Raw genomic sequence first — 26,647 nt, 5'->3', positions numbered from 1 at the left:
CGAGATTCAAAGTTAAACTCAATTCCGAAAACTGTGCAGGAAGCCTACTGTATGGACGTTGAAAGCTGTTTGATTTTTTCACCTGTCTGAGCCATAAACTGTATCTGAGTGTGGGAAGGCTGGTGATGAGGCTCTCCGTTGGGAATCGAAAGATCTTACGCAATTGGTGGAGCTGTAGTCACATGGTAAATTCATCCAATCTCATTGGTGTTCTGGAATACCCTCGTCTCTCTCATTCTGTTCGGCAAGATTTTTTTTAACCAGTCAGAAGAAGACCGTCGTAGATGCTGGTGAGTAAAAGGTCAATATTACCCAGGAAATGTTAACGGTACATAATATTTTGTGTTGCTTTTAAATGTTCATTGATGCACACGAAATACACTTCTAACTTTATCTGCAGCTACATGCCAATATACAAGGTAGTTGTATGTAACTGCACTGCCTTTGTTTCAGTGCTCAGCTGGTCACCAATCCCCATACAGACATTTATTAGCCATCGCTAGCTAAGTTAGCTCACTCACCAAGTAGATGATCTTGTGCCTGCATTTATATTATTTGCGAGAGGCGTGCTAACTGCTATAAAAAAAACTGCTGCATTCACACAATCGACTACTTCAGTCATGTTTGACCCATTGGGGTTATGGAATTAATGACCGAAAGTAACGATCCATACATTTCTAACATGGGCTTTCTAGCGTAAGTGGCAGTGTTGTCACGACCATTTTAATATACCCAACACGTAGGCTACTAACGAAGCCTAGCTAACGTTAGCTAGCTAACATTATGTTACCCAAATGGCCCTGTTGTTGATCGTACACGTTCGTCCACACATTAATCAATCTCCACAACACATCACATAGATTCGATTTATTTATAAGTTGCATAAGACTATTTTGATGTTTTGCGTAATACGAATGCTTGCAATTATAGTTAGCATAGTGAAGAGGTATTGTTAACATTACAAACTACTAGCTAACCCCATTGATACATAGGCAACGCTACAGCTCAATGAACACGGTTTGAAATGGCGGATCGCTCTGTTAATATTTTATTTACTATTATATAAACTTAACGTTAGTCTCATTCGTCATTTTCTCCATCAACATGTGTTAGTTGGTCAGGAAAATCAATTTTCATGATGAGGCGTGCTAATGTTAGCGACCTTTCATTTATTTTGTGCGTTCTGTTGCTAGCAACCTGTAGCAGGAAACAGCTAACGTGTCGCTAGCAGGCGAAGGTTTCATTGACATTATACAGTGCAAATCCCAGATATTAGACAAGGGTGGAGATGGATTGTTTTCACTGAACATTGTGAGTCCTGTGAATAAAAAAAATATGTACCTCATAGAATTGCTATAGAATAGCGACGATGAGTGCAATGAGAGTCGAATAAGGTTAACAGCTCTGTGCCGAAGGTTTCAGGTTGTCTGCCATTATTTTGGGCATAAGATGTCTGATGAACGCAGGAAGACTTGCCATGCTGGAAGTGTTTTAACAGATATATAAAAGCTTTCTATAGGAAAGGGCATGGCCCTTATGCGTTTTTCAACAAAAAATTGAAGTTACCGGTCCCCTTATCTTTGTGAAGTATCTTTGAGCACATATTACGCTCCGAAATGTAATGCTTGTAGGGGTTCAAAATATCCTGTTATTTTGGAAACCGCTTCTGGCGTTCCTCTGAACCCGATAGATTTTTTTGGGTGCAAAGCTATTTTAGATGGGATGTGCTGTGATGCCTAGAAATCAATTCTTATAAAGATTTTGTTTTATAAGATGCGAATCACGTCTCTGGGGTCTGGGATAACCTATTGTTAAGTATGTGAATGAATGGGGAAACTTTTCACATTTTAGCATTTATATTCTGAACATGGTACACATTTACATGGCCAAATGGTAAACAACTTCTCTATCATTATCATGATTTCAGTAGTTAGACCCAAGGGTAGATTATTAACCTTGTTGTTTGATACTATTTTACCCATCCCTGCCTGTTCAGAACTCTGTATTTGAATGTGCTTGTCCTTTAGGTGTTTCAGACATTTTTGCTGTATTGCTGTAATTAAGTGGCGCTGTTGGGTGTCTCAACAGGTCTTGAGCCAGCATTGCCAAGCTGCAAAGAACATCTGCCAAAGTACATTTATCACTGCCATTCTGTACCTGTCAGTAGTCCTTCCAGGAAATCATGGTAAATTCTCTTGTTCTTTTTGTCCATATGCTGTTGAATTTAGTTACCGATAAAAATAATGGGATGTTTTTGTTTGCCGTGTAGTTATTTGTTTGCAGCTCCTTGTCTTGTTTGTTGAAAACAGTATAAGGATATTACATACTTTTATTAGACTGTGATTCATGGATGCACAAACATCCCCTAGCAAAGTTATTTTTGCATTTTAATGTTTGAATAATAATAGTATAAGTATGTGATATACACTAAATTGTATAGACATAATAGTCTGTACAAAAACAAGTGGTATATGTAGTATTTCTTCATATCATCATTTGCCACAATAATCATCCTCTTTCTAAGCCCTACTCGAGCATGGCCTGTTGTTTACATTGTGGGGAAAAAGTGTTTCTGCTTTTGCCTTGACCATTTTGTAACCTTGTGTACCTACAGTGGCAGTGTGAGCACTTCTTACACCACTTCTCCTCCCATTTACTCATGCATGAATACTTAAGATGTTTTCTTTTCTTTCTTCCCTCCATCTCTTTCAGCCTCCCCTGCCGCGCCATCGCTCCATGCGAATCTTTGTGAATGATGACCGGCACGTCATGGCCAAGCACTCGGCCGTGTATCCCACGCAGGAGGAGCTGGAGGCCGTCCAGAACATGGTGTCCCACACGGAGCGGGCCCTCAAGGCCGTGTCCGACTGGCTGGACGAGCAGGAGCGCGTCGCTGCCAAGCCCAGCGGGGGAGAGGGAGACGGGGCAGACAAAGAGAGGTGAGGAGGGCGTCCAGGGAGCGGCCTGCAGAGGCATTAGTGTCTGACTTGGAAGGCCAGCGACGTGCAATGCGTTTCCCGGTCCAGTGGACGACAGGCTGCTGCTTGTTATTTTTGGCTTTTAATTAAAAGCTTTCGCCTCATACCTGTCTGACTGTGTGTAGATCTGTCTGTTTAGTGAGCCTTAATCTGCTTCCTCGGTATTGTCTTTCCAGCCTGATGCTCACTCTTGGCTTCTCCGGTGTTTTTTTTTTTAGTGAGACCAAATCTGTGGAGCAGCCAACACGGTCTCTGCGTGGAGTCATGAGAGTGGGGCTGGTGGCCAAAGGCCTGCTTCTGAAGGGTGACCTGGACTTGGAGCTGGTCCTTCTCTGCAAAGATAAGCCGACCATCACCCTGCTCAAGAAAGTGTCCGACAACCTGGGAGTCCAACTGAAGGTATGGTAGTTGTTTGGATGTATAGGATGTGATGCTTGTAGTAGTGCAACATTCCGGATTCGTTCAAGAAGTCAGTCTGAAATCTCAGAGAGCTTTATTCATGGTATCGGAGACTTATGTGTTGTTGCTAATAGACACAATCTGATGATACAATACAAAGTGACACTTCTTCAACAGCTTGACAAAGGTGAAATTTCCATTTTTCCTATGTCAATCATTCAATGACCACATCACCCTACTCGTCAACATTGACCGAACAAGACAGTATCCCTTAGTGACTGTCTCTGGTATTTCTCCAGACTTGACCTGACCCCTGTAGATTAGGAGGAAGGCGCCAGCCTTCTCAGTGAAGATGGCGACTCCCTCTCAAGGCCCACACTATCTCAACAGAAACAGCATGCATTCCAAAACACCTTGGAAAGGCAATACCACAGATGTCAGACACAAATCATCCTTTCAGTTTCTGTCTACTCGTACATTTCCATGAATAACCTGCTCCCAAACAAGACCAAAGGAGTAAATGCGCTAACATGGATACTGATAGCACACATATATGATTCTTCACACGCACCTCACACCCACCAAAGTTAAAACTACACCTTTCTTCCTACACCTTGCTAAAATAACAGTCTGTAATCATTAATTTGATTGTATTGGTATGACTACAAGTTGTAGTATGTCTTGGAAACATTGTAAAAATTATTTAAGAAAGCCACCGCTATGGTCACCACTATGGTTAGATTGATTTGTTTAGATCCAGTGAAATGGCTGCCGTTACCATGCTACGTCGTGGCTTCCGTGCTCTATTGTGTTGCATGTGTTTGTGAGCACATACTGATTACACAGCCTCCATATTCCATCCTTTCCTCTCCATGCAGCTGATCACGGAGGAGAAGTACGAGGTCACGGCATCCATTCGCGATGCCAGCATCGTCATCAAGAACTCCAAGGAGCAGCCCCTCACCCTGACCATCCACCTGACGTCGCCAGTGGTGCGCGAAGAGGCCGAGAAACAGGCAGCCGGAGGTAGGAGTTCCTCTGGGGTTGAGGATGTGACGTGATGCCTATCCCCCCCCCCCTTCCTCCCCTAAAGGACAGGGGACAGGTGACCATGCTGACACAGCTGAGCAGAAGGGAGGACAGCAGACAGGGCGAGATCTAGAGCTTAGGCAGATATTGTTTATTGGGCCTTCAATGGAGCTAGGGGATGTGTAGGGACTGTGTTGAAATGAAAAGTTATTGCTATGTTTATAGCCCCACATGAAGTCTCGTAGTTCCATGTAATGTGATGTGCATTTCTGATGGCCCAATATACAGTATAGAAAGGCTCCAGGGACAGTGGTGTTCAAGGAGAAAAAAAAAAAGAAATGTTCTTCTCTTTTCCCCCAAAGAATCGATTAAATGAAGGCTTACTGAGAAATGGGAAAAAAGGAAAAAAAAAAAAACACAGACTTGTTTGCATGTGTTTTTACAGTGAACGATAGTGGAACAGTTTGCATTGCAGCAAAAATGTGTTGCACAGGATTAAAGAGAGCGGTGTTGCTTAGACCTAACAAAATCTGCCTTTCAGTAGAACAAAAGGCAAAGTGGGTTATAGGTAACGCTAGGGGCTTAAGCTCTGCAAGGTGGCCACATCACCTATTGAAGTAGCAATTTCACGGTTATACCCACGATGACTTGTGCGTTTGACACCGTCACGTTTTTTTGGAAAGGGTAACAAATATTCTGCGACTTGAACAACTAGTTGGTCAAGGATAGACACAGCGACGAGGAGTGAACCTAGCCCTATCTGTAACCCTACACTCAGACGACCAGACGTCTAGTTATGCAAGCTGGGGCACCATCAATTTTGCTGCAGTGTGGACTTGTTTTAACCTTTTTGTGCATCTGATTATTGCTTCCCTGTGGTTCAAAATCTGATTCTCTCTGTCAAGCCTTCTAGTTTGTCAATTTTAGGGACGCTGGACCTTTGACCAACTGGACGATCTCTGTCTCGGAAGGGGCAAGGCAGTAGACCTGAGAAGGGACGAAGGGGAGGGGCTGTACCCCCTGTTATTGTTACATATCGATAAGACGTTTTTGTCATTTTTTTTCTGACTTCACTGCACTGAGAGTGAGTGTGTGGACATGCCTTAGATTCCCTCCATTAGACATGCACCCACTCCTGTGAACATACCTGCATGCCATCTTAGTACACTTAGTCGACTGCCTCCGCTGCTTGCAGTGTGAAGACGGTCCCCCACTCAGATTGATGGAGCTTAACTAGTTCTCATCAGGTCTTTACCGGCTGGTGGGTTTTCCTTTTTTTTTCTTCTCATGTGTAGTCAGGACAACCCTGGAAGGGTCGTACCATTTTTGTTTTTCACTGCGGGGGAGCTCCCCCTCCCCTTCCCCCTGCTGCCTGTGGTTTGGGAAAATCTGCCTCTTCCCCCTGGCCGTGTGACAGAAACCCCTTGGTCAAACTGTACCTTGTCTTCTTATTCCACCTGCCAATAGAATCGCTAACAGTCAACGATCCCCCGGATGTTCTGGACAGGCAGAAATGCCTTACTGCCTTGGCGTCTCTTCGCCACGCCAAGTGGTTCCAGGTTTGCATCTTGTCTTTATTTGTCTTACTGTAGTTCTGAGTTTTTATTTTACGCTGTGTGTTCATTTGTTTTAAAACTGTGTGGTTTTTGCGTTTTCGTTTTCTTTTTAATGGAGTTCGCCACCTCCATTTCTATTTTCTTCTCACTGGATGTTTTCTTTAAATGTTGGAAAGGCAAACACTTAATGTTTCCCTCATGTAACCAACTTAATTGCTGTCTCACTCAAGCAAGAACATGATTTCGCCTTGAGCTCAGTATGTCTAGTCAGCAGAAATGCAGAAAATTTCCCTAACATCTGGCTGGATCAGGTTTGCTTTTAAATTTAGTGTTCACCTGTATTTTGTACTGAATGGAAGGACTGGTGTCTGGTGCAATATTTCTAATATAAGTTGTGATGTTTTCAGTGTTTCAAGGTGTCTCTTTTGTTTTGTTTTGTTTATTGATTTATTTATTTAATTTTGTTTGTTCGTTTTGAATTAATACCCGCTTACCGTAGACACACCACCTATTTATTATTCATGCCATCTGATCATAGTCAAAGGCAAGTGAACTAACGCTCTTGCTGCAGATGACATTGCTGTCGGTTGCCATTTGTAGTCCCGGAAAGTGTCGTTCTCTTCCTCTCACTCTTATTACTGGACATGCTAATGTTTCATCTCTGCGGCCTGTCCTTGTAGCGTCCGTAGCCTCTCTTCCACCCCTCACCCCTCACCCCCCGCTTGCTCTGGCTGCTTTCTGGTTGTCTGGCCGCTTTCTGTGTGCCTTCCTAAGGAATATTGCACCTTGTACAGTTTTCATTTCTTGTCTTAAAATGGGTTTGACACATTGTTTTTATCATGTCTTTTGGGGAGATTGAATTCAAGATAATTTGTTCAACAGGACATTTTATTTTGCACGTCAACAGAAAAGGAACGATTATGCACCTGGTGCCCTGATGAGTTGGCACTGGTCTTGTTTTTTCCTTAAAGGACATTAAGGAAGAGCAAACACACTATGAACAAGACAAAATACAGATTAGTTCCTCTCACTGTAACCTGATCACTTTTGTGAAGCACGTTAAAGCATATTTAGTTTTCCCTTGAATGTAAATTTACGTTTTTGCTTTCCTCATTGGTTTTGCAATTGCCACTGCAGAAAGGTGCATTAACTAAAAAATATCTGAAAACAAAAAAATAGCAACTTCAACAATAAATATTTTGTGCGTTTTAAATTTTTCATTGAAGTGCCTTTTTGTGACTGCTTGTTTTTAATGGCAGCGTGCCTTTGTTTGCCCCCTATCTGTTTTTTTCTAGGCCAGGGCCAACGGACTGCGCTCCTGTGTCATCGTCATCCGTATCCTGAGGGACCTTTGTGCACGTCTCCCAGTGTGGGCGCCCCTGCGCGGATGGGTGAGTGCTCATACACAGAGCCCAACAGGCCTGTCATCAGTCTTTATTAACCACTGCTTGGTTACATTTCCCATTTCCTGTGTTCTTTAGAACATGTATTAATTATATGAAGAGTTCAGATGCAAAAGCCTCTAAATCCACTTTTTGTCAAAGTTGTTGCTTGCATGCCTATGAAGTAGCTCTGATTTAGTTTGGCCATGTATGGCCATATCACACTTCTATATTAATTCTCCGAACTCCTTGTGAAGTTTAAATGAACTGTAAAATACAGACGTTCAGAACATAGCAACATTGTAGCATACGACTGAGGTGGTTTCTAGTTAGTTGGATTAGGCTAAAAGAAATAGCAATATTTCAAAGCTAAGGTTCATCAGAATCCTGGGATATGCCTGCCTGACAGCAGGAGAGATGAAATTAGACTGGCCTTTGGCCATAGCAACCATCCATTTAGAACTAGTAACGGCAGTTTGTCTTTCAAGTTGATAAATTAGTTGATGCGGAGTAAAGTAGTTTTAGTTTACAAGTTTTGTTTTAGCGATTAAAGCATTTAAATTATAACAGGAAATGAACGCAACGCAAGTGGCAAAAGTGGATTAAGCGGGATAATGAACTCCATGACAGTCGATTCACAGAAATAAATGGCTGTTTTACGACCTTGAATGTGTGTTTATTTTTGTGAACCGATCGCTGTGTCGTCTGTTATCCCTTGCTTAATAGTCATCATCAGGTGTGTGTTTGGTTTGTTTTTCCCTCTCCGTTATGCCGAATTGCACAACAACTGTGTGTGTTTCTCCTGAAAAGCCCTTAGAGCTCCTTTGTGAGAAAGCCATTGGCACAGGGAACCGTCCAATGGGAGCCGGCGAGGCTCTTAGGAGGGTATTGGAGTGCCTGGCTTATGGCATCCTGATGGCAGGTAAGCCCACACCCTCAGACAGGAAGGGAATAAGGGGAGCCAGGGACTATTGAATGGTAAACTATTTGGAAACAAAGCTCTCGGGTCTTTCACTTTTCATATTTTGTTTCAGATGGTTCTGGAATCTGTGACCCATGTGAAAAAGAGCTGACAGATGCTATCGGCCACATGGACCGCCAACAGAGGGAGGACATTACACAGAGTGCTCAGGTAAGCCTCAGCAGCTGGGTGGCATATCTTCTTTCTGCAGCTGGCAGTGCCACTGTTCATATGAGCAACACTATTTCCATCGTGTGAGTGTGAACCCTGTAGGTGACCCTTCTCTGTCTTGTTGATTTGTAGCATGCGCTCAGGCTCTCGGCCTTTGGGCAGCTACACAAAGTCCTGGGCATGGATCCCCTGCCCTCGAAGATGCCCAAGAAACCCAAGAGTGAGACACCCATTGACTACACAGGTACGATTTACAAAATAATCTGTGCTCCTAATCTTCTCAAAGGACTTTTTTTACGGTGTATACGCCAACATTTAGTTGATCCGTTACCTAGATAGTCGTGTAGGAAAGTGGCAAATTATTTTGAATGGTTTAAATTGAAAATCAAGATTGGTTTCCATAATCTGCACCTGCAGTTCAGATCCCACCCAGCACGGCCTATGCCCCTCCCATGAAACGCCCGATAGAGGAGGAAGAGACCAACGATGACAAGAGCCCCAACAAGAAGAAAAAGAAGCTACAGAAGAAATGTGAGTTCACCTGGCTCACCTGTTCTGTGACCTCACATGTCCTACCATCCCTCATTCTGAAAATAGTTTCACCTGGAAAGGTCACTCCTGAAATAAATCTTAACGGCTCGTTTTATTTTGCTTATTTATCTATCACGTGATCCACTTGTGTCCGCCGCAGCTCCTGAGGAGAAGGCTGAACCTCCGCAGGCCATGAACGCCCTCATGCGTCTGAACCAGCTGAAGCCGGGGCTGCAGTACAAGCTCCTCTCCCAGACGGGGCCCGTGCACGTGCCCGTGTTCACCATGGCCGTGGAGGTGGACGGGAAAACGTTTGAGGCCTCCGGCCCGTCCAAACGCACTGCCAAACTGCATGTGGCTGTCAAGGTGAGCGAGGGTCCCCCCCCCCCCCGGCTGGGGCTCTGCTGTATGGGTTCCTAGTCTATCCACGGAAGAGCTTGCACCCGTTCAGACCCAAGGGGCAGATTACATGAAGTGCATTCCTTTCCCCATCACTGGTTCCATGATTGAATCGTTAAACTGGATGAAAGTAGTGTCAATCATCGATACATTTGCCATGGCCATTAAAACGTTTGGGGTCACTTGACAATTTTTAGAAGAACGCTCTGTTACTGGCCATTTTGTGCCTTTCATTGAACCCACAATAGCTGATGCTCCAGATTTTCAACTTGTTTAAAGGATAGTTGGATTACTTTTTAAGCATGGGCAACAGTTTCCAGATGTGTTAACACTACAGAATTGCAAAATGGTTTTCTAATGATCTAGTTAGCGTTTTAAAATAATAAACTGGTTTTGGCCAACACGGTGTTCCATTGGAGTCAAAACAAAATGGGGTCTATTTACGGATGACGGCGGTGGTGATGATGGATTTTAAGATTGACTTTGGGAGCAAAATTACATCAATCAGAAGAGTTTAGGGCTAGACGACCATTGTTTGCATTAGCAACAACATGATTTATAGCCTGTTAATGGAGCTTTGTCAGAATAAAGTGCTACTTTCAAACCTGCTGACAAGGCTCATAGTAGCCTTACTCTTCAGTGGTAGCGTGGATTGGGTCCTCATAGACAAACCGAAGAATTGTAAACTTTGAAAGTGTAAGTAGAGGTTGTCACAAGGCCTGTTTCTGAAGGCAGCGCATTGCCTTACCTCATCGTTCCAGGAGAGTGAAATCAGCGGGCACGTTCGACTTCTCGCAGTGCCGTGCAGATCTGGCTGAATCTTGCCACACAGACATGCATCATGTTCAGCCAGATCGGCACAATGCTGGAAAAAGCCAACACGCCCACTGATTTGACGCTACTGGAGCACAAAGTAAGGCAATGTGCTGCCTTAAGAAACAGCCCTTGTCATATCCTCTTTACACTTTCACCTTATCCACAATACCACTAAAGTGTAAGGTTGCCTTGTCAGTGGTTTGAAACTAGTGATTTATTTTGACATGGCTCCATGCCAGCTGCAACAGCAATAAACCATTTTGCTGCTAATGCAGATGCTCAACTACTCAGATTCATGTCATTTTGCTCCCAAATGGAAGTTTCAACTCATCATCCTTAGATAGACTCCAGGTTGTTTTGATTCCGGCTTTTTCCTTTACAGTGTCTATACTACATCACTCCCATGAGAAGAGAGACATATTCTCATTGCCACCAAACTTTTGAACGGCAGTATAATTGAACTCTGGTTATATTCCCCTACAGGTCCTGCAGGATATGGGCCTGCCAACAGGTGCTGAGCAGAAGGCAGCTGAGCCGATCAAGACTGAGGAGACGGCCATCAGCGAGGAAGACACGAAACCTGTGGCCACCCCAGCCGAAGCCGACACTGCCACTGCGACAGCCAAGACAGAGGCCACAGATAGTGCTGAGGTGAGGCCGGTCGCTGACCTCTGAAGCGTCCCATTACTGCCTTGGACACTCTCCCAGGACGTCTCCGGTTTCAGGCTTTTTTGAGCCTGGACATTCAGTGATGCTTGGAGCCCTCTGCACAAGTGCTAGCCAGTCCTTGTCTGACCTTGCGACTCTGTTCCTTTCTTTGGACTGCCTTTCCTGGACTTTTTGATTCTTTTACCCAAAACATTTGAGCTCAAGAGAACAAAAATCAGTGCCAAGTGTTCAAGCTTTTGGTTTCACCAGCCAATAGAGTAGTAATAGTTGTTAAAAATCATGGCAGATCCTGTTGTCTAATATAAGGACTGAGTTCACTGGGGTTGCTTTAAAGAGACTACAACCCCTTTCATGCAAGGACAGGCATTGCCGAGTGTCCTTTTCAGGACAAGTGATATTGGGAAATCATGCAACAGGGTGACTTAACCAAGTGAGGCAGTTTAATATCTAATGTCCTTTATCACCCAGAGTGAATAAGTACTGACTGGTAGGCTGGTATATACAGTACACTACTCACAAAAAGTCAGGGATATTAGTCTTTCGGGTAAAATTTGGTTTAAAATCTTTCACCTGAAATAAATTGTTTGAGATGAGGAAATCACCATTGCATGCTTCTACTTAAATGCCATACTTTCATCATGATATGGCTTTCATGGTTTTCCCCATGAATTTCTCCGGGCTTTCCCCTGAAAGCCACTTATCTTTAGATTGGATTCGATTCATATGGCTTCCAACTTTGCAGTGCAGGCTTTGTTGTGGGTATCTGATTAGCGTGTCTCTCTGTGAACGAATGCTTTTTTTTTTTTTTTAAATGTTTTATCATGTCTACCCTCCTCATAACAGAGTGCCAGACAGCAGGGCCCCATCCTGACCAAGCATGGGAAGAACCCTGTGATGGAGCTCAACGAGAAGCGCCGTGGCCTCAAGTACGAGCTCATATCCGAGACGGGCGGAAGCCACGATAAGCGCTTTGTCATGGAGGTACATCCCACGCTCCATTTGTCTATCTTCCTTCTATTTCAACCATCAACTTTGTCTCATCACCTTGTGTGTCTGTGAACTTTCCCTCTGCCATCTGACAGTATGTTGTTGTATGTTTTCTCCTTCTGTAGCCTCATTTTTCCCCTCTCTTTCCCTCTGTCACCGCTGTCTGTCACACTAGTTTACTAGTGCATGCATTCTCCCCTTCCCCTTTGTTTGACCTTCATTTGCTATTGTCTTCATCTGCAACACTTTTTGACTTCTATAACCACTTCATATACCTGACGATCTGTTGCTGCTTCTGCAGGTGGAGATTGACGGACAGAAGTTTCAGGGCTCTGGCTCCAATAAGAAGGTGGCCAAGGCGTATGCTGCCCTGGCTGCCCTCGAGAGGCTGTTCCCTGAGGGCTCCGTCTCTGAAGTGACCAAAAAGAAGAAGCTCCCTCCCATGGTGAGTCGTCGTTTGACACCTCTCTGTTTCTGTCTGTCTGTTTCTGTCTGTCTGTCTGTCTCTCTCTCTCTCTCTCTCTCTCTCTCTCTCTCTCTCTCTCTACTCTTTCCTCAACCTTCTCTCTCTCTCTTTTTTTTTTGTCAACATGTGAGCTAATCTACTTACCCCTTTTTAATAAGTGTAGTGAGACTGTGAGAGACTTAAGAGTATTGATTTGTTCCAACGCAGCATGCTCAAGGTTTCGGCATGATGGGCGGACCCCCAGCTGACGCCGCTGCCAATCCCAGAGGCAGAGGGAGGGGGAGAGGCAGAGGGCGGGGCAGAGGTTTTAATAATGGCGGTGGCTATAATCAAGGTAAAGCCTCTCTAGCATATTTATGCCTCTAATATTAATCATTCTTAATGTTCCTGAAATATGTTCTCTGTGCTGCCATTATTTACAATTGTATTGTTTTTCTTTAGGTGGTTATGGAACATATGGATATGGAAACAATGCCAACTCGGGATATAGTGAGTATTCCTGTTAAGTCTCCTTTACTTTCAACTCCTAGATGTTTGGCCACTACTAAAAACAAGCTTTCAGTTTATGGTGAAATGTCCAAAATCAACAATTTTTTGGAAGAAAATTGTTTCACAGAAGCCTCTTTTCCTTTAGATTAATATTCATCTTGACATTTTTGTCAATATACCATTCTCTGGGTACTTGCCATTCCCTTTATTGGTTAGCCATGTCCATTTATAGATGTGGTCTTGGGGAAAAAACCTCAGTTACTTTTCAAAAATATTTAATACATGTTAATACAACTAAGATGTGTGTTATGTAGTTGGTTGTTAACATCTGTGAAGAGTGCCAAAGATCTTGGAGGCGGCTCCATTGTTCTCCAAAAGCGAAAAGTCCTTTCATTCCAAAATAAATAAATAAATGAATCAAGTTCTCAAAACGTGACCACATCACCAGCGACACACTAAAATACTGAAGCACTGATGTAGAGAGTATGTATATATTGAGTGTATGCATATATTTAACAAGGATATTCTTTGCGACGATTTTAAATTTCTCTGCTTTGTGAAGCCATGGGACTTGGATGACCACCTATAAAAAAAGTTTTCTTTGCTGAAAATGAGGCCCCCCTCCCCTTCAACCTCTCAGTAGCATGTTCTGAGGACACACCTTCATGGGATGACAGGAGCAGAGAAATCTAAAACTGCCATTTATGTCAAATGTCAAGAAATTGACGCAAATTAAAAAAAAAAAAAAAAAAAAAAGATGGACCACTAATTGAAATAACTGACATATGCCATGTCTGGATGGCGGCAGGCAAAACCATCTAATATTTTCCTTCTCTGCTCTGTCTTACTCTTTAGGTGACTTTGTCTCAGACTGCTATGGCTACCACGAGTTTGCAACATAAAGCATACTTACAAACATGTGTATACACACAAACACACACACACACACAAACACACATGCACACGTGCACTCACACACACACACACACACACACACACACACACACACACCCATACGCACGCACGCAAGATAAAGGATGGGAGAGTCTGTAGCATTCAGCAATATGAACTCCCTCTTTACGTGTCACCCATGGACTAAGACCTCCCTCTCACTGCCTTTCCGAGTACCTCATTTGCGCCTGAACTTCTCTCCCCTTTCCCAAATCCCACTCTTCTATGGATGAAAACTGCCTCCCTAAATTTGCCTTCACCAGCCCAAACAAACTGAAGGACTTGAGAAACCTATAAACCTGTGGTCTACTCTAAGCTGCTGCCCCTGTCAGTTACATGGGACCAAAGCACCAGAGCCATCTGATTCGCTGAAGGGTGGTGACTGACAGGACGACGGCCCTCCGCCCACCCAAAGGATGCCTTTGTGGGACAACTTTTTAAGCATGTGAATGGATGATAGTTGGAGTCTATACCTACATGTCTGCCACAGAAAGAGAAACGTACCTGTAAACGTTACTTTCCTTATTTGAACCCAGACACCTTTTTGAAAACATGAATTTATCCACAGCCTTCACACCTATGATGTGTTCATTGCATTGCTTGTTTTAAAATTTTAATGTTTCAATCATGGTTCGTACATCAAGTACTAGTATTTTAAACTGAAGAATTATGTATTTGTTGCCACCTGTACTGTAATATTTGCATTGGCCTGGCGCTGTCTTGCACTGAGATTGTAAAAGATCAAGAGTCTTTTTGTATGTCCATTTTTTTTTTCCTTTTTTTTTAAAAAAAATAATAAATGTCCCTCCGAAACATTTGATACCTTGTGTTACATTTTTCCTCCCCCAACTGCGCACTTCGGGGATGTGCTTTCTGTCTATTTTGGAAGGTTTTGTAAGGTATTCTGAAACGATTGTGCTTGTTTTAGATATTTTTATTGTAACATTTTCAATGTCAAGACTGTTTTCTGCTGTACTGTAGACTGTGGCTGTTTGTGCCTGTGTATTTACCTATCCTATTGCTTTTCAGCTGATTACTACAACAATGGAGGAGCTAATGGTGGTGGCTCCACTTCAGGAGGAGGAAGCCCAGGAGCCAATCAGAGTGGAGCAGGGGGAGCAGGCAGTTATAGTTCCTACTACTCATCTGACTCCAGTTACACGCCCACACCACCTCCCTCTAAGCCTCCTGGCAAAAAGCCCGCTATGCATCCAGGGGGGGGCAAACCTCCCGGTGCTGCCCCAGGGAACTACCAGGCTACGCTTCCTCCTCCAGGGCAGGGAGGTTATGGCACATATGGACAAGGCTACGGCCAGGGCAAAAAGAACTTCAGCCAGGCCTCGGGTGGTACACCGGGGGGATACTCTAATTACAGTACTGCCTACCCAAGCCAGGTCACCGGAGGAGCTGGGGGACAAGACTACAGTTATGAGGGTGAGCATGAAATAGGGAAGACTTGACCATGTTATCTATGTTCTTAAATCACACCTTCAATTGTTTCGTTTTCAGGCCACTGTGATATTATGTACACTGTGTATTATGTAACGCTTTGATTACGATGACTTGTTTGTTTTTCATTGGATGCTATTGTCTCTTTTTTTTGCAGGATATGGTGGCCAGTCAAGTTACAATGCACAGGGAGGACAGAGTTATGGTGCTAGCCCAGCTCCTTACCACAACCCTGTGGGCTATGGCCGTGGGGACCCCAACATGAACTATCAGTATAGATAAACTGCCCCCCCCCCCCCCCCCCCCCGTCTTTAGTCCTTCCCTCCACTCTGTTTCTACCCCCTTCCCTCGGTGGCAAAAGTAGCAGTGACCCCCTCATGATGCCCGACTCTCAGATCCATCGTGTTGGAGCTCAGCTCGTTCACAAAGGGGGCTTGAACTCGAATTGAGGCAGTGTTTGGAGGGTAAAATAGTCTCTTTCTGTGTTTTGATCTTATTTTTTTATTTTCCTTTTTTTTTTAATTTTTAAATCAGTGCAAGCCTGTGAAACTGCCCATCTTAACAAGTGAACACCACCCATCACATGCATGTTGTGACCTCATGTTTGTAACGTGACCTTTTGCTGATGGCGTCTGTTAGTGTCCCATTGAATGGGCCAAACCTCTCAGTCTCCCATGGTGTTTGTACCCACTCTCAGAGCGTTTTATTGCAGCATCTCCACCTGTTTAGGTTTTTAAGTTTGGGTCTACCTTTCCCCCCCCTATAGCCCAATGTGAGCCTTGGCTCACTCCTTCATGAATTCATTTGCACGAGTATCTGTTTCTTAGTGTTACCAGCACATGCAAGGTATTTTTTTTTCCAAGCAAATCATTTCAGACTGACCTAATTTAAGTAACAGGTCAAAAGTAGCATTCAGTGTGTTTGGGAGGGATGTGTTTTCTCAAATGTTGAATGTGAATTTATATGAAATAAAATTTTATTTTGAAGGAAGGGTGCTGTTCATTACTTGAAATTGAATTACACGTCATCCACACTCCTTAATGTGTTCATTTATTAAGCAAATGAATTGCCTGTAGCAGTTCTAATTCCTTCTATTAATCCTGTATATAAAGACAGTCATGTGCCAAGCCATTTCAGGTGAACATGACTAACGGGACTACTCCAATTCTGAGGGTCTCAAGGCACACAGTTGGATCACCAAAATATTGTGCTCCATAATGATTATTTAGTGATCTCCAAAATGTTGTCTCCATCATGACAACTTGGTCATCTCATCAGACTTCGACCCATAGACACGACCAGAGTCCTGGAAAATACCCACAGAAAATACAGTATTTTGGAGGAAAGGCTTATGTGCACATTTACAGGTAATGTCTTTCATTTCACTGCTCTTTGATGGCAATTCATATACATTGTGAACATTGCAGGCCTACAGTAACAATTCAATGTGAATTATTCATTTAAGCAGGGTGTTACCATAGACAGTAAAAGATAGTCCTACAGACCAAGTTGCGTCATATATGTTAGGCTAGACTTGTATTCCTGTATTTACGGTAAAAAAAAAATGATGTCACGTCCGCTCCTCAGATAGTTTGGGGGCTTGTAAGGGCTGAAGCATGGCAGACACCGGCGTAGTGGAAATACTTCTGAAAAGAATAGAAGCCGTCGACGGAGGTGTTGACAGCCAGGATGTGGCTACAGCTCTCTCAGTGGACCACCAAGTTGTTGTTGGTGCTGTTAAAAGTCTCCAGTCCTTGGGAGATGTAAGTTTTACTGGAGTGATTTGCTGTTGCCTTTTAGCGGAAGTAGTTACCTCCGTCATCTGGAGCTAGCCATTTAGTCGCTTAATGAACTGATGCAATACCTTTTGCATACGAATGTTCCTTACAGGCAACATGTTACTCAGCAAAGAAGAATAAAACAACAATTTCACTTAACATAGTTAATCAAAACGTATTTCAATTGTGTTTTCCCAACAATTAAGGGAACATTATAGAGCAGCTGCTTACTGCTGACCCTTAGCATGATGTTGGATTCACTGTGAATTTGTGTTCATTGTCATATTTGGCTATGAGGGAACATTAAAGTTAAATTCTAAAACTTAAAAGCTTGGTGCTTAATAGTGTGATATATCATACATGTTAAGACACGTTCAGCTTTATAGCTTCACTTGTGTTCACCCCATGTGTTTACTTACGGTGGTTATCAGCTAATAGGCTCACCTTACCTTTCTGCCTATTTTGCAGATTATCTCAGCTGAGCAACGCTCGTCTAAACACTGGGAGCTGACCGGGGAGGGACAGGAGACCGCTGAGAAGGGGAGTCATGAGGCCCGAGTCTTCAATTCTATCCCTGACGAGGGTCTTGCTCAAAGTGAACTCATGGTGAGTCAGAGATGCAGAAGACACCTGCAGCAGAGACCGAAGCATCCTTTCATCCAGCTACATTAAGCCACACATTATTGTGACCACCTAATACCTAAGATAGTATGGTTTGTGACCCAGCGTATATGCTTTGGATATAAGGGGACCCAAATTACTTAACTACTAATGGCCATTATGAATTATGTATGATATTGATTTAATGTGTCAGTGTCTGTCTGTTGCAGCCCTTTGAAACACTCAGGTTGTGAGCTTGTGTATCTTTGCATTTCCCCTTTAGAAACTGCCAAGTGGGAAAGTGGGCTTCAGCAAAGCCATGTCCAACAAATGGATTCGCGTGGACAAAGGTCATGAGGGTGGGCCCAGAGTCTTCAGAATGGTGCGTCTTTTTGCTGTTTATGTATTGCTAAGTGTTAATCTGTATTAGTCAAATGTGTATTGGGCTATTTTGTGTTGCTGTCCATTTAAACGGCCATAACTACTGTATATGTAGATTCAAATGTGTAACCCATGTGTGGGATCATGTATGACAGGTGGAGAAAATCGATGATTCCGTCCAGGACAAGCTGGTGCAGATCCAGAAGGGTATTGCTGATGAAGTGGATGAGAAGGAGAAGAATGAGCTGAAGAAACGCAAACTGCTGACAGAAGTGTGAGTGTCTGAATATCAGTCTGTTGTGGGTGTCTGTTGCACAAAGCCTCTGGTTACAGGCAGCACACCTGACCTACTTTTGTTCAGTGGTGTGCACAATTTCAGCATTTTAAATGGGGAGTGTAATGCACTGCTTTGACCTGATTGTAAATGAGTGGCTCTAATAGTAGAATAGTGTTAAGTGCTGATGCTTGACCTTTTCAGTGTTGAACTCTGGTCAGCAGAGGGAGCTAGACAACAGGTTTTATTTGGAAAAACTGAGGCTACTTGTGTTGCTATGTATCAAAAGTGTCTTGGCAACGCAAAATGCATGACATTCACAGTCCAAAGTGTTGAATGGATGGAAATATTGGAGAGGTTTATGTTGTTTTTCAATTCCCTAAGATTGATTGTTGACTTTACAGTTTGGGATTTGGGTGCAAAAAAATGGCATAAGCACACGAAAAAAGGTAGATAGATAGATAGATAGATAGATACTTTATTGATCCCCAAAGGGAAATTCAAGATATGCCCCCTCAAAAAAAATGAATATATATATATATCTTGTAAATAACTACAACAAACAGTCTGGCCATTCCATAGCGTTCATGGTTTCCATAAAAGTGCTCACCGTGTAACCATCAAGCAATTTACCCTCCTATTAAAAACATTTGAAAATTAAGAGAAATGAGCCAAAAACCTCTGAGATAAATCTACTGTATTAATTTTATGCAAAAGAAAGAGAACATTTAGTCTCTGAATTTCACTGTCCAGTTTAACTTTGTTAAAAACTGTATTTCACATGAGTTCTTCCAGAGAAGCTTATCATTGTCTGATCCGTGCACTGGGCATAGAACACAGGCAAGCATGTATAAACGAAGGCTCTGTTCCATTTTTCTGATATCACAAAAGATAAGTAAGCCTGTCCTTTCCCTCGTGGGATGGTGCAAGCTCATGTTCGGTGCTCAGGAAGCAAGGGTGTTTGGCACAGACATGGCCCAGATGGCGGTGTACCAGTGGGACAAGCTTTACAGCGGCTGAAGTGGTAGTGATCACCCCCCCCCCCCCCCCTTTTTTAATATCATAAATGGATTCGGTCACACTGTGTACTCTGTCTTTTGCATGTGGCTTAGACACCAGACACAGTGTTTCCTCCCCAAATCTCCATCCTATTTACTTCACAGCACTTTGTCCTTGTGTTCTCCAAGATAAAAACTCTCGTAGGGGAGATGGGAGCAACTTCCAGATTGCATTAACACGTGGCCAAGCTGCTATTTCCTTTCCTGTTAGTATAGGGTTCATAGGCCATCTTGTTGTTTACAGTCTAAGGTGCGTGAAGGTTTTCAGTAGCATCATAACTGTCACTTGTGGGTCTTATTTGTCATGAGCTTTTTTTTTGTAGAAGACATATTTTCTACCACTTGAATTGAAGAGAACAGCTCTTAGTGTTGACATCTAAAATAACTTCATATTGTGCTAGATGACATTACCGAACACCTGTTTCAATGAATTGCAGGACTGTCAAGTCATATTGGATGACTAAAGGCCCTTCCTTCAGTACCACCATCACCAAGCAGGAGGCTGAGCTCACGCCAGAGATGATTACGAGGTGAGGCAGGCTACGCTGTGCTTTCTAACAACAATGCCCTTATAAGGACAGTACCCTCCCTGACAGGTGCAGGACTGCTCCTATGATGTAATGTTATTATTTGTAGTTCTAAAGCCTCATGTCTGTTTTGTCACAGTGGGAGCTGGAAGCAGAAGTCTTTCAAACCGTACAATTTTGAAGCCCTCGGTGTGGCTTTGGACTGTGGACACCTGCACCCACTCATGAAAGTGCGCACACAGTTCAGGCAGATCTTTTTGGAGATGGGGTAGGTTCTCCGGCCATTCTATGAACTTGAGGCATAGATGGACAAAAATGTGCCAGAGTTTCCATTGTACAGCTTTTTGTTCAGGCATTGATTTCCAATTGATATGTTGCAGATTCACAGAAATGCCCACGAACAATTTCATCGAGAGCTCCTTCTGGAATTTCGACTCCCTTTTCCAGCCGCAACAGCATCCTGCAAGAGACCAACACGACACATTCTTCTTATCTGGTGAGTTGGGTGATTTGTTTCTTTAATTCCCAATACCAGAATGTGTTTTTATTGTAGACCCTGCTATCTCCCGTGATTTCCCTCTGGAATACCTGGAGAAAGTGAAAAAGGTCCATTCTGAGGGAGGCTTCGGATCACAAGGGTATTCAGACATGGGTTCACAAATGCTTTGGTCTGCGTGCAGCTCATTTTGTGTCATATCAGACAGAATACAGGAAAATGGTTGCTGCACCGTCTCAGATTTTGATACTTTTCAAGATATTTAATGGCCAAACAATGGTTCCCAGATAATGTGTTTTTGAAGTAGTAAGTAGTATTAGGTAATAAAATATGAAATCTTAGGATTTGAACAGAAATATATTGTACACCTTGATTGTGGGACCCATTCATGATATAGACAAGGTTTGACAACAAGCCTGAGATGGTGCAGCAACAATCTTATCTGATTTGATGCGGAATTACCCATTCATATGTTGAAATGCATCTGTTTCAAGTCACTGGATAACTAATAATGATGGAAATTTAGATGTAGCCACCAGCCAGAAGTGGCATGTAATGAGTCAGGGAAAGGGTAGTCTTTTCTTGGTTGGTTCCAAATGTCTTAATGATCATGGCGGCAGAAATGCTTTAGCATCTCGGCTGCTTTACAAATGCCCTTCATACTAGATATATGCAGTGTTAATGCGCTGGCCCATTTTTAAATAATCTGTTGTTATATTGTAGATACAAGTACGACTGGAAGATAGAGGAGGCTCAGAAGAATATCCTTCGCACACACACTACAGCTGTAAGCGCTCGCATGCTTTACAAGCTGGCGCAGCAGGTATGTACTCACTTGAAGTGTGTGTTTTGTGTGTTACACAAAACACACACTTCACTTGACGCCCCAAAACTACTCACATTACACTTTTGTAAACCCAATTTCACCACAGTAAATGAGTTTGGTGGAGAGGTAGGACCCTACATTTGTAAAGTAGGTTTCACCTCTCAGTTCTGAAGCTGTTTGACGGAGGGTTTCCTGTCCTGCAGTGCATACAAGAAGAAAAGAAAAAATTAGAGAAAAAAGAAGGGCAACCTAATAAAAAGAAAAGAGGTGGTAAACGAAGAAGGAAAAGAAGCGAAGAGGTAGAAGCATGCAATATGGTGGTAATGTAAATGGAAGTGCATGTGTTGTACTAAGCCAACCACTGTTTCCGTTAATCCACAAGCACTGGTTCTTCTGACCCACAGTGAATAAGGGCTTTGCTAACCCTTTTACTTGCCACACAGACCTGTAGCACAACCCAAGTAATAATGAATAATAGATAACCCCAGAGAGGCTCAAAGCAAAGCCAGAGATATTTTATTGGGAGGGGGGGGGGGGGGGGGGGGGTTATTGGTCCCTAAACAGATCAATGTCGCTCACTCTTTGAGAGAAATCCGAGAGAATCAAGAACTTTTTTTGTTCAGCTTGCTTGACAAGCATTTGTTGGTCAGCTCTGTAGTTGGCCATCCTGATCTATAACTGGCATTGCATTGAGAAGAAAAATACCTTCCTTGTTGAAAATTTGCCATGCTTTCTTGGCACTCCCAAAGAAGAGGTTGATAATGTGGACCTTGGTAGAAAGTTGGTCTCATGACTTTCATTTGACCTGTTTCAATCCCATGTTTTACAGCGGAAACTCTGGGAATGGTTTTTCTGTGTGTGTGCATGGTGTGTTATTGTAGTTCAGTGTTTTGGTTCAAGAGCGTGATCGTTTTGTGTGCATGTTTTTTGTAGTTGAGTGCATTCAAGTGTGGTTATGCTGTATGCATGTTCTATGATAACTGTACTTGATGCATTTGAAACTAAGATGCTAATTGGCTGAGCACTCATGGGTGCTGTTAGTAGCTGGGTCTCTATTCAGCACATGAAATGTGTAGGCCCCACTAGGCTGTTAAGGGATAGAAACTTTTGGTCCCAGAGCCCTCCGAAAGCCGAGAAGACCAGAATCAGTTGTCGTGGAATATATCGAGAAGCATTGTGCCGTTTCAACATTTTTGTTGTATGCTGGTTTAAAAGAGCCTCATCAACCACAGACCAAAGAGCCACGGCTCATTAGTTTGTGGCGTAGCGCCATCTAGTGACATACTGCATACACACGTGCACTCACGCGCACGCTGCATACACAAAGGCAAGCACACTCAGACACACTCACTCATACACACACCTGGCAATTCGCTGTTTGTAGTACAGATACACAGATATGCACATGTGGAGCGCGCGCGCACACACACACACATGTATACTGTTTTGCAGATATATACACATGCATATATATATACAGTACATGTATACTGTATGTAGGTTGTATCAGTCAGAGTTATCTTCTGTTGCTCACCAAAATGTTTGTCTGGCTCTTCCACTAACACCCCTAATTCCATATAATTGAACTCCATTAAGGGGTTGCAATCAGTCTCCTCTATCGGACTCTCTAAAGATGGAGACCAGCGAAATGCTCCAAGCCCTCATCACATACTGCTGTCCCCCTTATGTTTGTACTCCTCATTTACGCTGTTTATCTTCGTTGATCATCCGCAAAATGTTCCCCAACCAACCGCTCAATTTGTTTGCATACGCACAAACAATTTAGTACTATTTATTTGGGATCAAATCAGGCTCTAATTATCCCCGCCAAATGGCAACTGTCTAGACTAGAGGATCACAACAGCATAATGCCGTATTTTCGCATTTCTTTTGGTTATTGTTTGGGTTTAAGGAATATTCAGGGTCATCAGTAGAAGAGAGTGTTGGCAGTTGGACACTAGCTCATGTGCCAAGCTGTAAACTCTGTCCCAGGACACATTCCAGAGGCTTTCAAGGCTCAGTCAGATAGGGTATAATTCTAGATTTATTTGCACGATATGACACAGTTGTGATTCAGATTATCGAACGGAAATGGTGACGAAGGTTTGTACTCCTCAACAGGCTTTATACTGAAGTAGTAAACAAGTACTACATTTGCACAATGTTAAGTGAAAGACTCTTGCCAGTCCTATATTGCTGCTACCACTACTGTAATCCTTTCTGAGGGCTAAAATGCTAATTCTAGTGTCTCTGTGTCTTTCAGGGAAAGTTCACACCGGTCAAGTACTTCTCCATCGACAGGGTGTTCAGAAATGAAACCCTGGACGCTACTCACCTGGCCGAGTTTCACCAGATAGAGGGTGTGGTGGCCGACTATGGGCTAACCCTGGGTGACCTCATGGGCATTCTACATCAGTTCTTCACAAAATTAGGTCAGTTTTGATTCTGACGTTTTTAATTCTAGTAGCAAACATTTGAATGTCTCTACAGTTTTGTTTTTTTTAACTGATCTTCTAAATCCTTCAATAACAAGTCTGGATGAAAAATGTTGTGCTGCTCAAAGTCCGTTTTTGTTGGTATTAAACATATTTCTTTTTTATATACATAATTACAGGAATCACCAAACTACGCTTCAAACCAGCCTTCAACCCTTACACTGAGCCCAGTATGGAAATTTTCAGCTATCATGAAGGTATAGCTGCCATTAAGCCTTTGCTTTATCTGCACATCCCACTCAGGATTTTAGTGTGTGTCTACTTTCTCTTATCAGAGGGACCAGAGTGCCAGTAGTAGTTTTATATTTCATACCTTATGGAGTGCATTTAATAAGAAAAAATGATCTATGGCCGAAGGTTTGTTTCCATGCTGATCTTGTTGCTATTGTTGCTCCTGTTCCCTTCTCTTGTCAGGGCTCAAGAAGTGGGTGGAGGTGGGTAACTCTGGAGTGTTCCGGCCGGAGATGCTGCTGCCAATGGGCATCCCAGAGGGAGTGTCCGTCATTGCCTGGGGACTGTCCTTGGAGAGGTGAGGTTATTCTAATGCCATTCAATGCTTGTTACCTTTTAAGTCCATTTTTATTCATATTTGGTCTTCTTAAAATGCTTTCCATTGGAAATGGTTTGATACCTTACAGTTCCCTGCCTGCCTGATTCCAGGCTGTGGGCTGGTCTGACACAGTTATCAAATGTTGTTAATTTAGTGTGACCTACTTGTAAGAAGAGGACATTTATTAGGGTGGGGAGTCTACTGTGTACATGTAACACATGACATAATCCAAACCAACGTTTGTTTTACATCCTGCATACACCCTCTGCCCACTCCATGAGGCCTAATTCATCTCTGACCAGCTGTGCGCATGTCTGGTGTCTAGAGTCAGTTTAGCCTTTGTGCTGTTTGCTGTTTTCCGGGGGCCAAAGTATGTGTGTGCCCTGTCCCCATTCAGCAACACTCTGGGTCATAGCTCTTGGAGCCGAGCTGACCGGCTGACCTATTTAAGGAAAAGCTTAGCTTATATTCTCATTTCCAGAAAAAGAAACATCGAGACTTAAAAGTGATGTCTGTCTGTGTGCTTGTATTTGTCATGGGGGGAATCTATTGTAAATGATGCTGCATACACCTGAGTGTGACTGGATGTAGTAACATGTAGTTTGATAGATCGTATGATTGTGATGACGTTTCTCAAATATTTAATTATGACTTGTTCCATCTGTACAGGCCCACCATGATCAAGTATGGAATCAACAACATCCGTGAGCTTGTAGGACACAAGGTCAACCTACAAATGGTCTACGACAGCCCCATCTGTCGACTAGACTCTTGAATTTGCACCTGGCAGGTATCCAAATCCATGCCCTGATGCTGTCAACTAAGGACTCATATTTTCTGTGACCCTTCTAAGCCAGCCAACTCTCTGGTTTCATATTTATTCTGCACTCTGTCTATGTGTGACCATCGCACACATCCCGCTGTCTTTGATTACTTGGCCATAGAAGAATTTGGTCTTCTTCAAGCAGTGTGTGGGATATCAGCTTATATGTCGCTATTTTTAAAATCATCTGTTCCAAATTGGATGGTGGACTTCAAACAGATTTATTACCAGCAGATAGACCTTTGATGACACTTACCTGGAGTTATTCTCAAAAATGCTTCTGAGGAGCCTACTTTGGTACTAATGGCTACTTTGGTTGAACTCTGAACCTCCCTACTATGTTTGTAAAAAAAAAAAAGCTCAACAAAACAATACGTAAACTCCTGTCCAGTGTAAACCCATAAGAAGGGAAATTCACTCAGGGTTGAAATGATTTATTAAAGTTGTTCCAAGAACACTTGTGTGGATGTGTTTATTTGAAATATATCTCAAAAGCCATCATGGCTTGTGTATTGAGTATATTAAGTGGAGCGCTAATGCTAAAGTAAACTGTTGATTTTGGCAAGTCAAGTTGAGTGGGTTGTTGTTTGTAACCCTTGGAGATTCCATGCTCTCTTAAGCTGATGGACGTGTGTGCAGCAACATGCCACCATAGTAGACTTAAAGTTATTTGAGTGTTGCCAGGAAAAAAGGCTGGATTACATGACTGCTTTCAACATGGTTACAACATCTCTCTTCAAATGAAGTCTTGTCAGTACCATGAAATATGGTTAGCCTATTAGGGATTATATATCTTAGGGATATTTTGAAATCTTGATACTGGTATTATCTAAGGGAATCAACTTCAACAAGGTTCATGACCTTTAGAAGGTCCTCAAAATTACTGCAGGGGGTTTGCCATATGATCTGATACCTCATTCCTTTTCTTCCAGAAAAAGATGGTGACATGTTCTTCAAGAACATGCATTTGCCTAATTCCTATTGGCCTGGTATTGGAGACACCATTACAATTCACTAGTAAACATGTACCTGGACTGCTCTACACATTGTTGGCCTGGTTTAATAAGCCACAGTCATATATGACATTACTGGCTAATCAGAGATGGGGGCTGATTAGCCAGGGGTCAAAGACCTCTGATCTAAATTAATAAGCATTTCCTTGAGATGAATGTAAGCAACTCAGACTATGGCCTTGGCTATATTTCACCAGAGAAGAATCGGAGATGCTACTTCCACACTTAACGCTTAGTTTTCCAAGTAGTCTCCACTCTGAGCTATAATCCTCACGTAATCCCACTGGTTTCCAGTAATTTGTCGCTGTAGAACACACACGTACTGATCCTTAGCCCTCCATTGCAAGAAAGTGCACTGTTTACTCGTAGTGTTTGTTGCAGGACCACCACAGAAGACATTAGATGTGCACAGTTGGGTCTGGGTCAGGGTCAGGGTAACAGTTTTCCTAACATAATGGCCTACTAACGTGTGTGCCAACTAACAGTTTAATGCGTTTGCGAGTAACCATGGTGGTGCGTCAGTGGGCAGGTGTAGAGATTGAGGAAATCCCAAGAGACGGATTAAATGTTGTGCAGGCTACCCTGAATTTGCC

The 26,647-nt window shown here is 42.9% G+C and overlaps 2 protein-coding genes across 7 annotated transcripts; both read left to right on the top strand.

Moving 5' to 3' along the window:
* Positions 1-222: 222 nt before the first annotated feature.
* ilf3b (interleukin enhancer binding factor 3b) lies at positions 223-16,223 on the top strand. 5 transcript variants are annotated; one of them, XM_062531880.1, is made up of 19 exons: positions 223-290; positions 2,089-2,185; positions 2,713-2,939; positions 3,197-3,377; positions 4,256-4,403; positions 5,874-5,965; positions 7,258-7,353; positions 8,155-8,266; positions 8,379-8,476; positions 8,609-8,720; positions 8,894-9,007; positions 9,168-9,373; positions 10,706-10,873; positions 11,735-11,872; positions 12,180-12,323; positions 12,552-12,678; positions 12,786-12,833; positions 14,814-15,218; positions 15,391-16,223. In XM_062531880.1, exons 2-19 carry the CDS (start codon positions 2,183-2,185, stop codon positions 15,513-15,515), a joined length of 2,544 nt encoding a protein of 847 aa, XP_062387864.1. In that variant the 5' UTR covers positions 223-290; positions 2,089-2,182; the 3' UTR covers positions 15,516-16,223. The 5 variants fall into 5 exon arrangements, with proteins under 5 accessions (XP_062387864.1, XP_062387867.1, XP_062387868.1 ...); XM_062531883.1 differs by having other exon boundaries at positions 8,155-8,268; positions 8,384-8,476; XM_062531881.1 differs by having other exon boundaries at positions 282-301.
* Positions 16,224-16,821: 598 nt separating this feature from the next.
* On the top strand, positions 16,822-25,490 carry farsa (phenylalanyl-tRNA synthetase subunit alpha). Of its 2 annotated transcripts, XM_062531878.1 has the most exons (14): positions 16,822-16,996; positions 17,480-17,617; positions 17,895-17,993; positions 18,148-18,266; positions 19,762-19,854; positions 19,991-20,119; positions 20,232-20,347; positions 20,405-20,489; positions 21,071-21,170; positions 21,377-21,472; positions 23,437-23,605; positions 23,788-23,865; positions 24,083-24,197; positions 24,888-25,490. In XM_062531878.1, exons 1-14 carry the CDS (start codon positions 16,850-16,852, stop codon positions 24,991-24,993), a joined length of 1,590 nt encoding a protein of 529 aa, XP_062387862.1. In that variant the 5' UTR covers positions 16,822-16,849; the 3' UTR covers positions 24,994-25,490. The 2 variants fall into 2 exon arrangements, with proteins under 2 accessions (XP_062387862.1, XP_062387863.1); XM_062531879.1 differs by lacking the exon at positions 21,377-21,472.
* The last annotated feature ends 1,157 nt before the right edge of the window (positions 25,491-26,647 follow it).

The sequence above is a fragment of the Sardina pilchardus genome, chromosome 3, assembly GCF_963854185.1.
Source record: "Sardina pilchardus chromosome 3, fSarPil1.1, whole genome shotgun sequence".
In the NCBI taxonomy this organism is placed as follows: Eukaryota; Metazoa; Chordata; class Actinopteri; order Clupeiformes; family Clupeidae; genus Sardina; species Sardina pilchardus.
The sequence above is the reverse complement of the archived record's forward strand: the minus strand, read 5'-3'. Positions and strand labels throughout refer to the sequence as shown.

Excerpts from the sequence above, each read along its gene's own strand:
- ilf3b (XM_062531880.1), top strand. Across the intron at positions 12,324-12,551 it reads AGAAGAAGCTCCCTCCCATG|CATGCTCAAGGTTTCGGCAT; the intron begins GTGAGTCGTCGT and ends GTTCCAACGCAG. Across the intron at positions 12,834-14,813 it reads CAATGCCAACTCGGGATATA|CTGATTACTACAACAATGGA; the intron begins GTGAGTATTCCT and ends ATTGCTTTTCAG.
- farsa (XM_062531878.1), top strand. The coding sequence starts at position 16,850 with ATGGCAGACACCGGCGTAGTGGAAATACTTCTGAAAAGAATAGAAGCC. Across the intron at positions 17,994-18,147 it reads GGCCCAGAGTCTTCAGAATG|GTGGAGAAAATCGATGATTC; the intron begins GTGCGTCTTTTT and ends CATGTATGACAG. Across the intron at positions 20,348-20,404 it reads CGACACATTCTTCTTATCTG|ACCCTGCTATCTCCCGTGAT; the intron begins GTGAGTTGGGTG and ends TTTTTATTGTAG.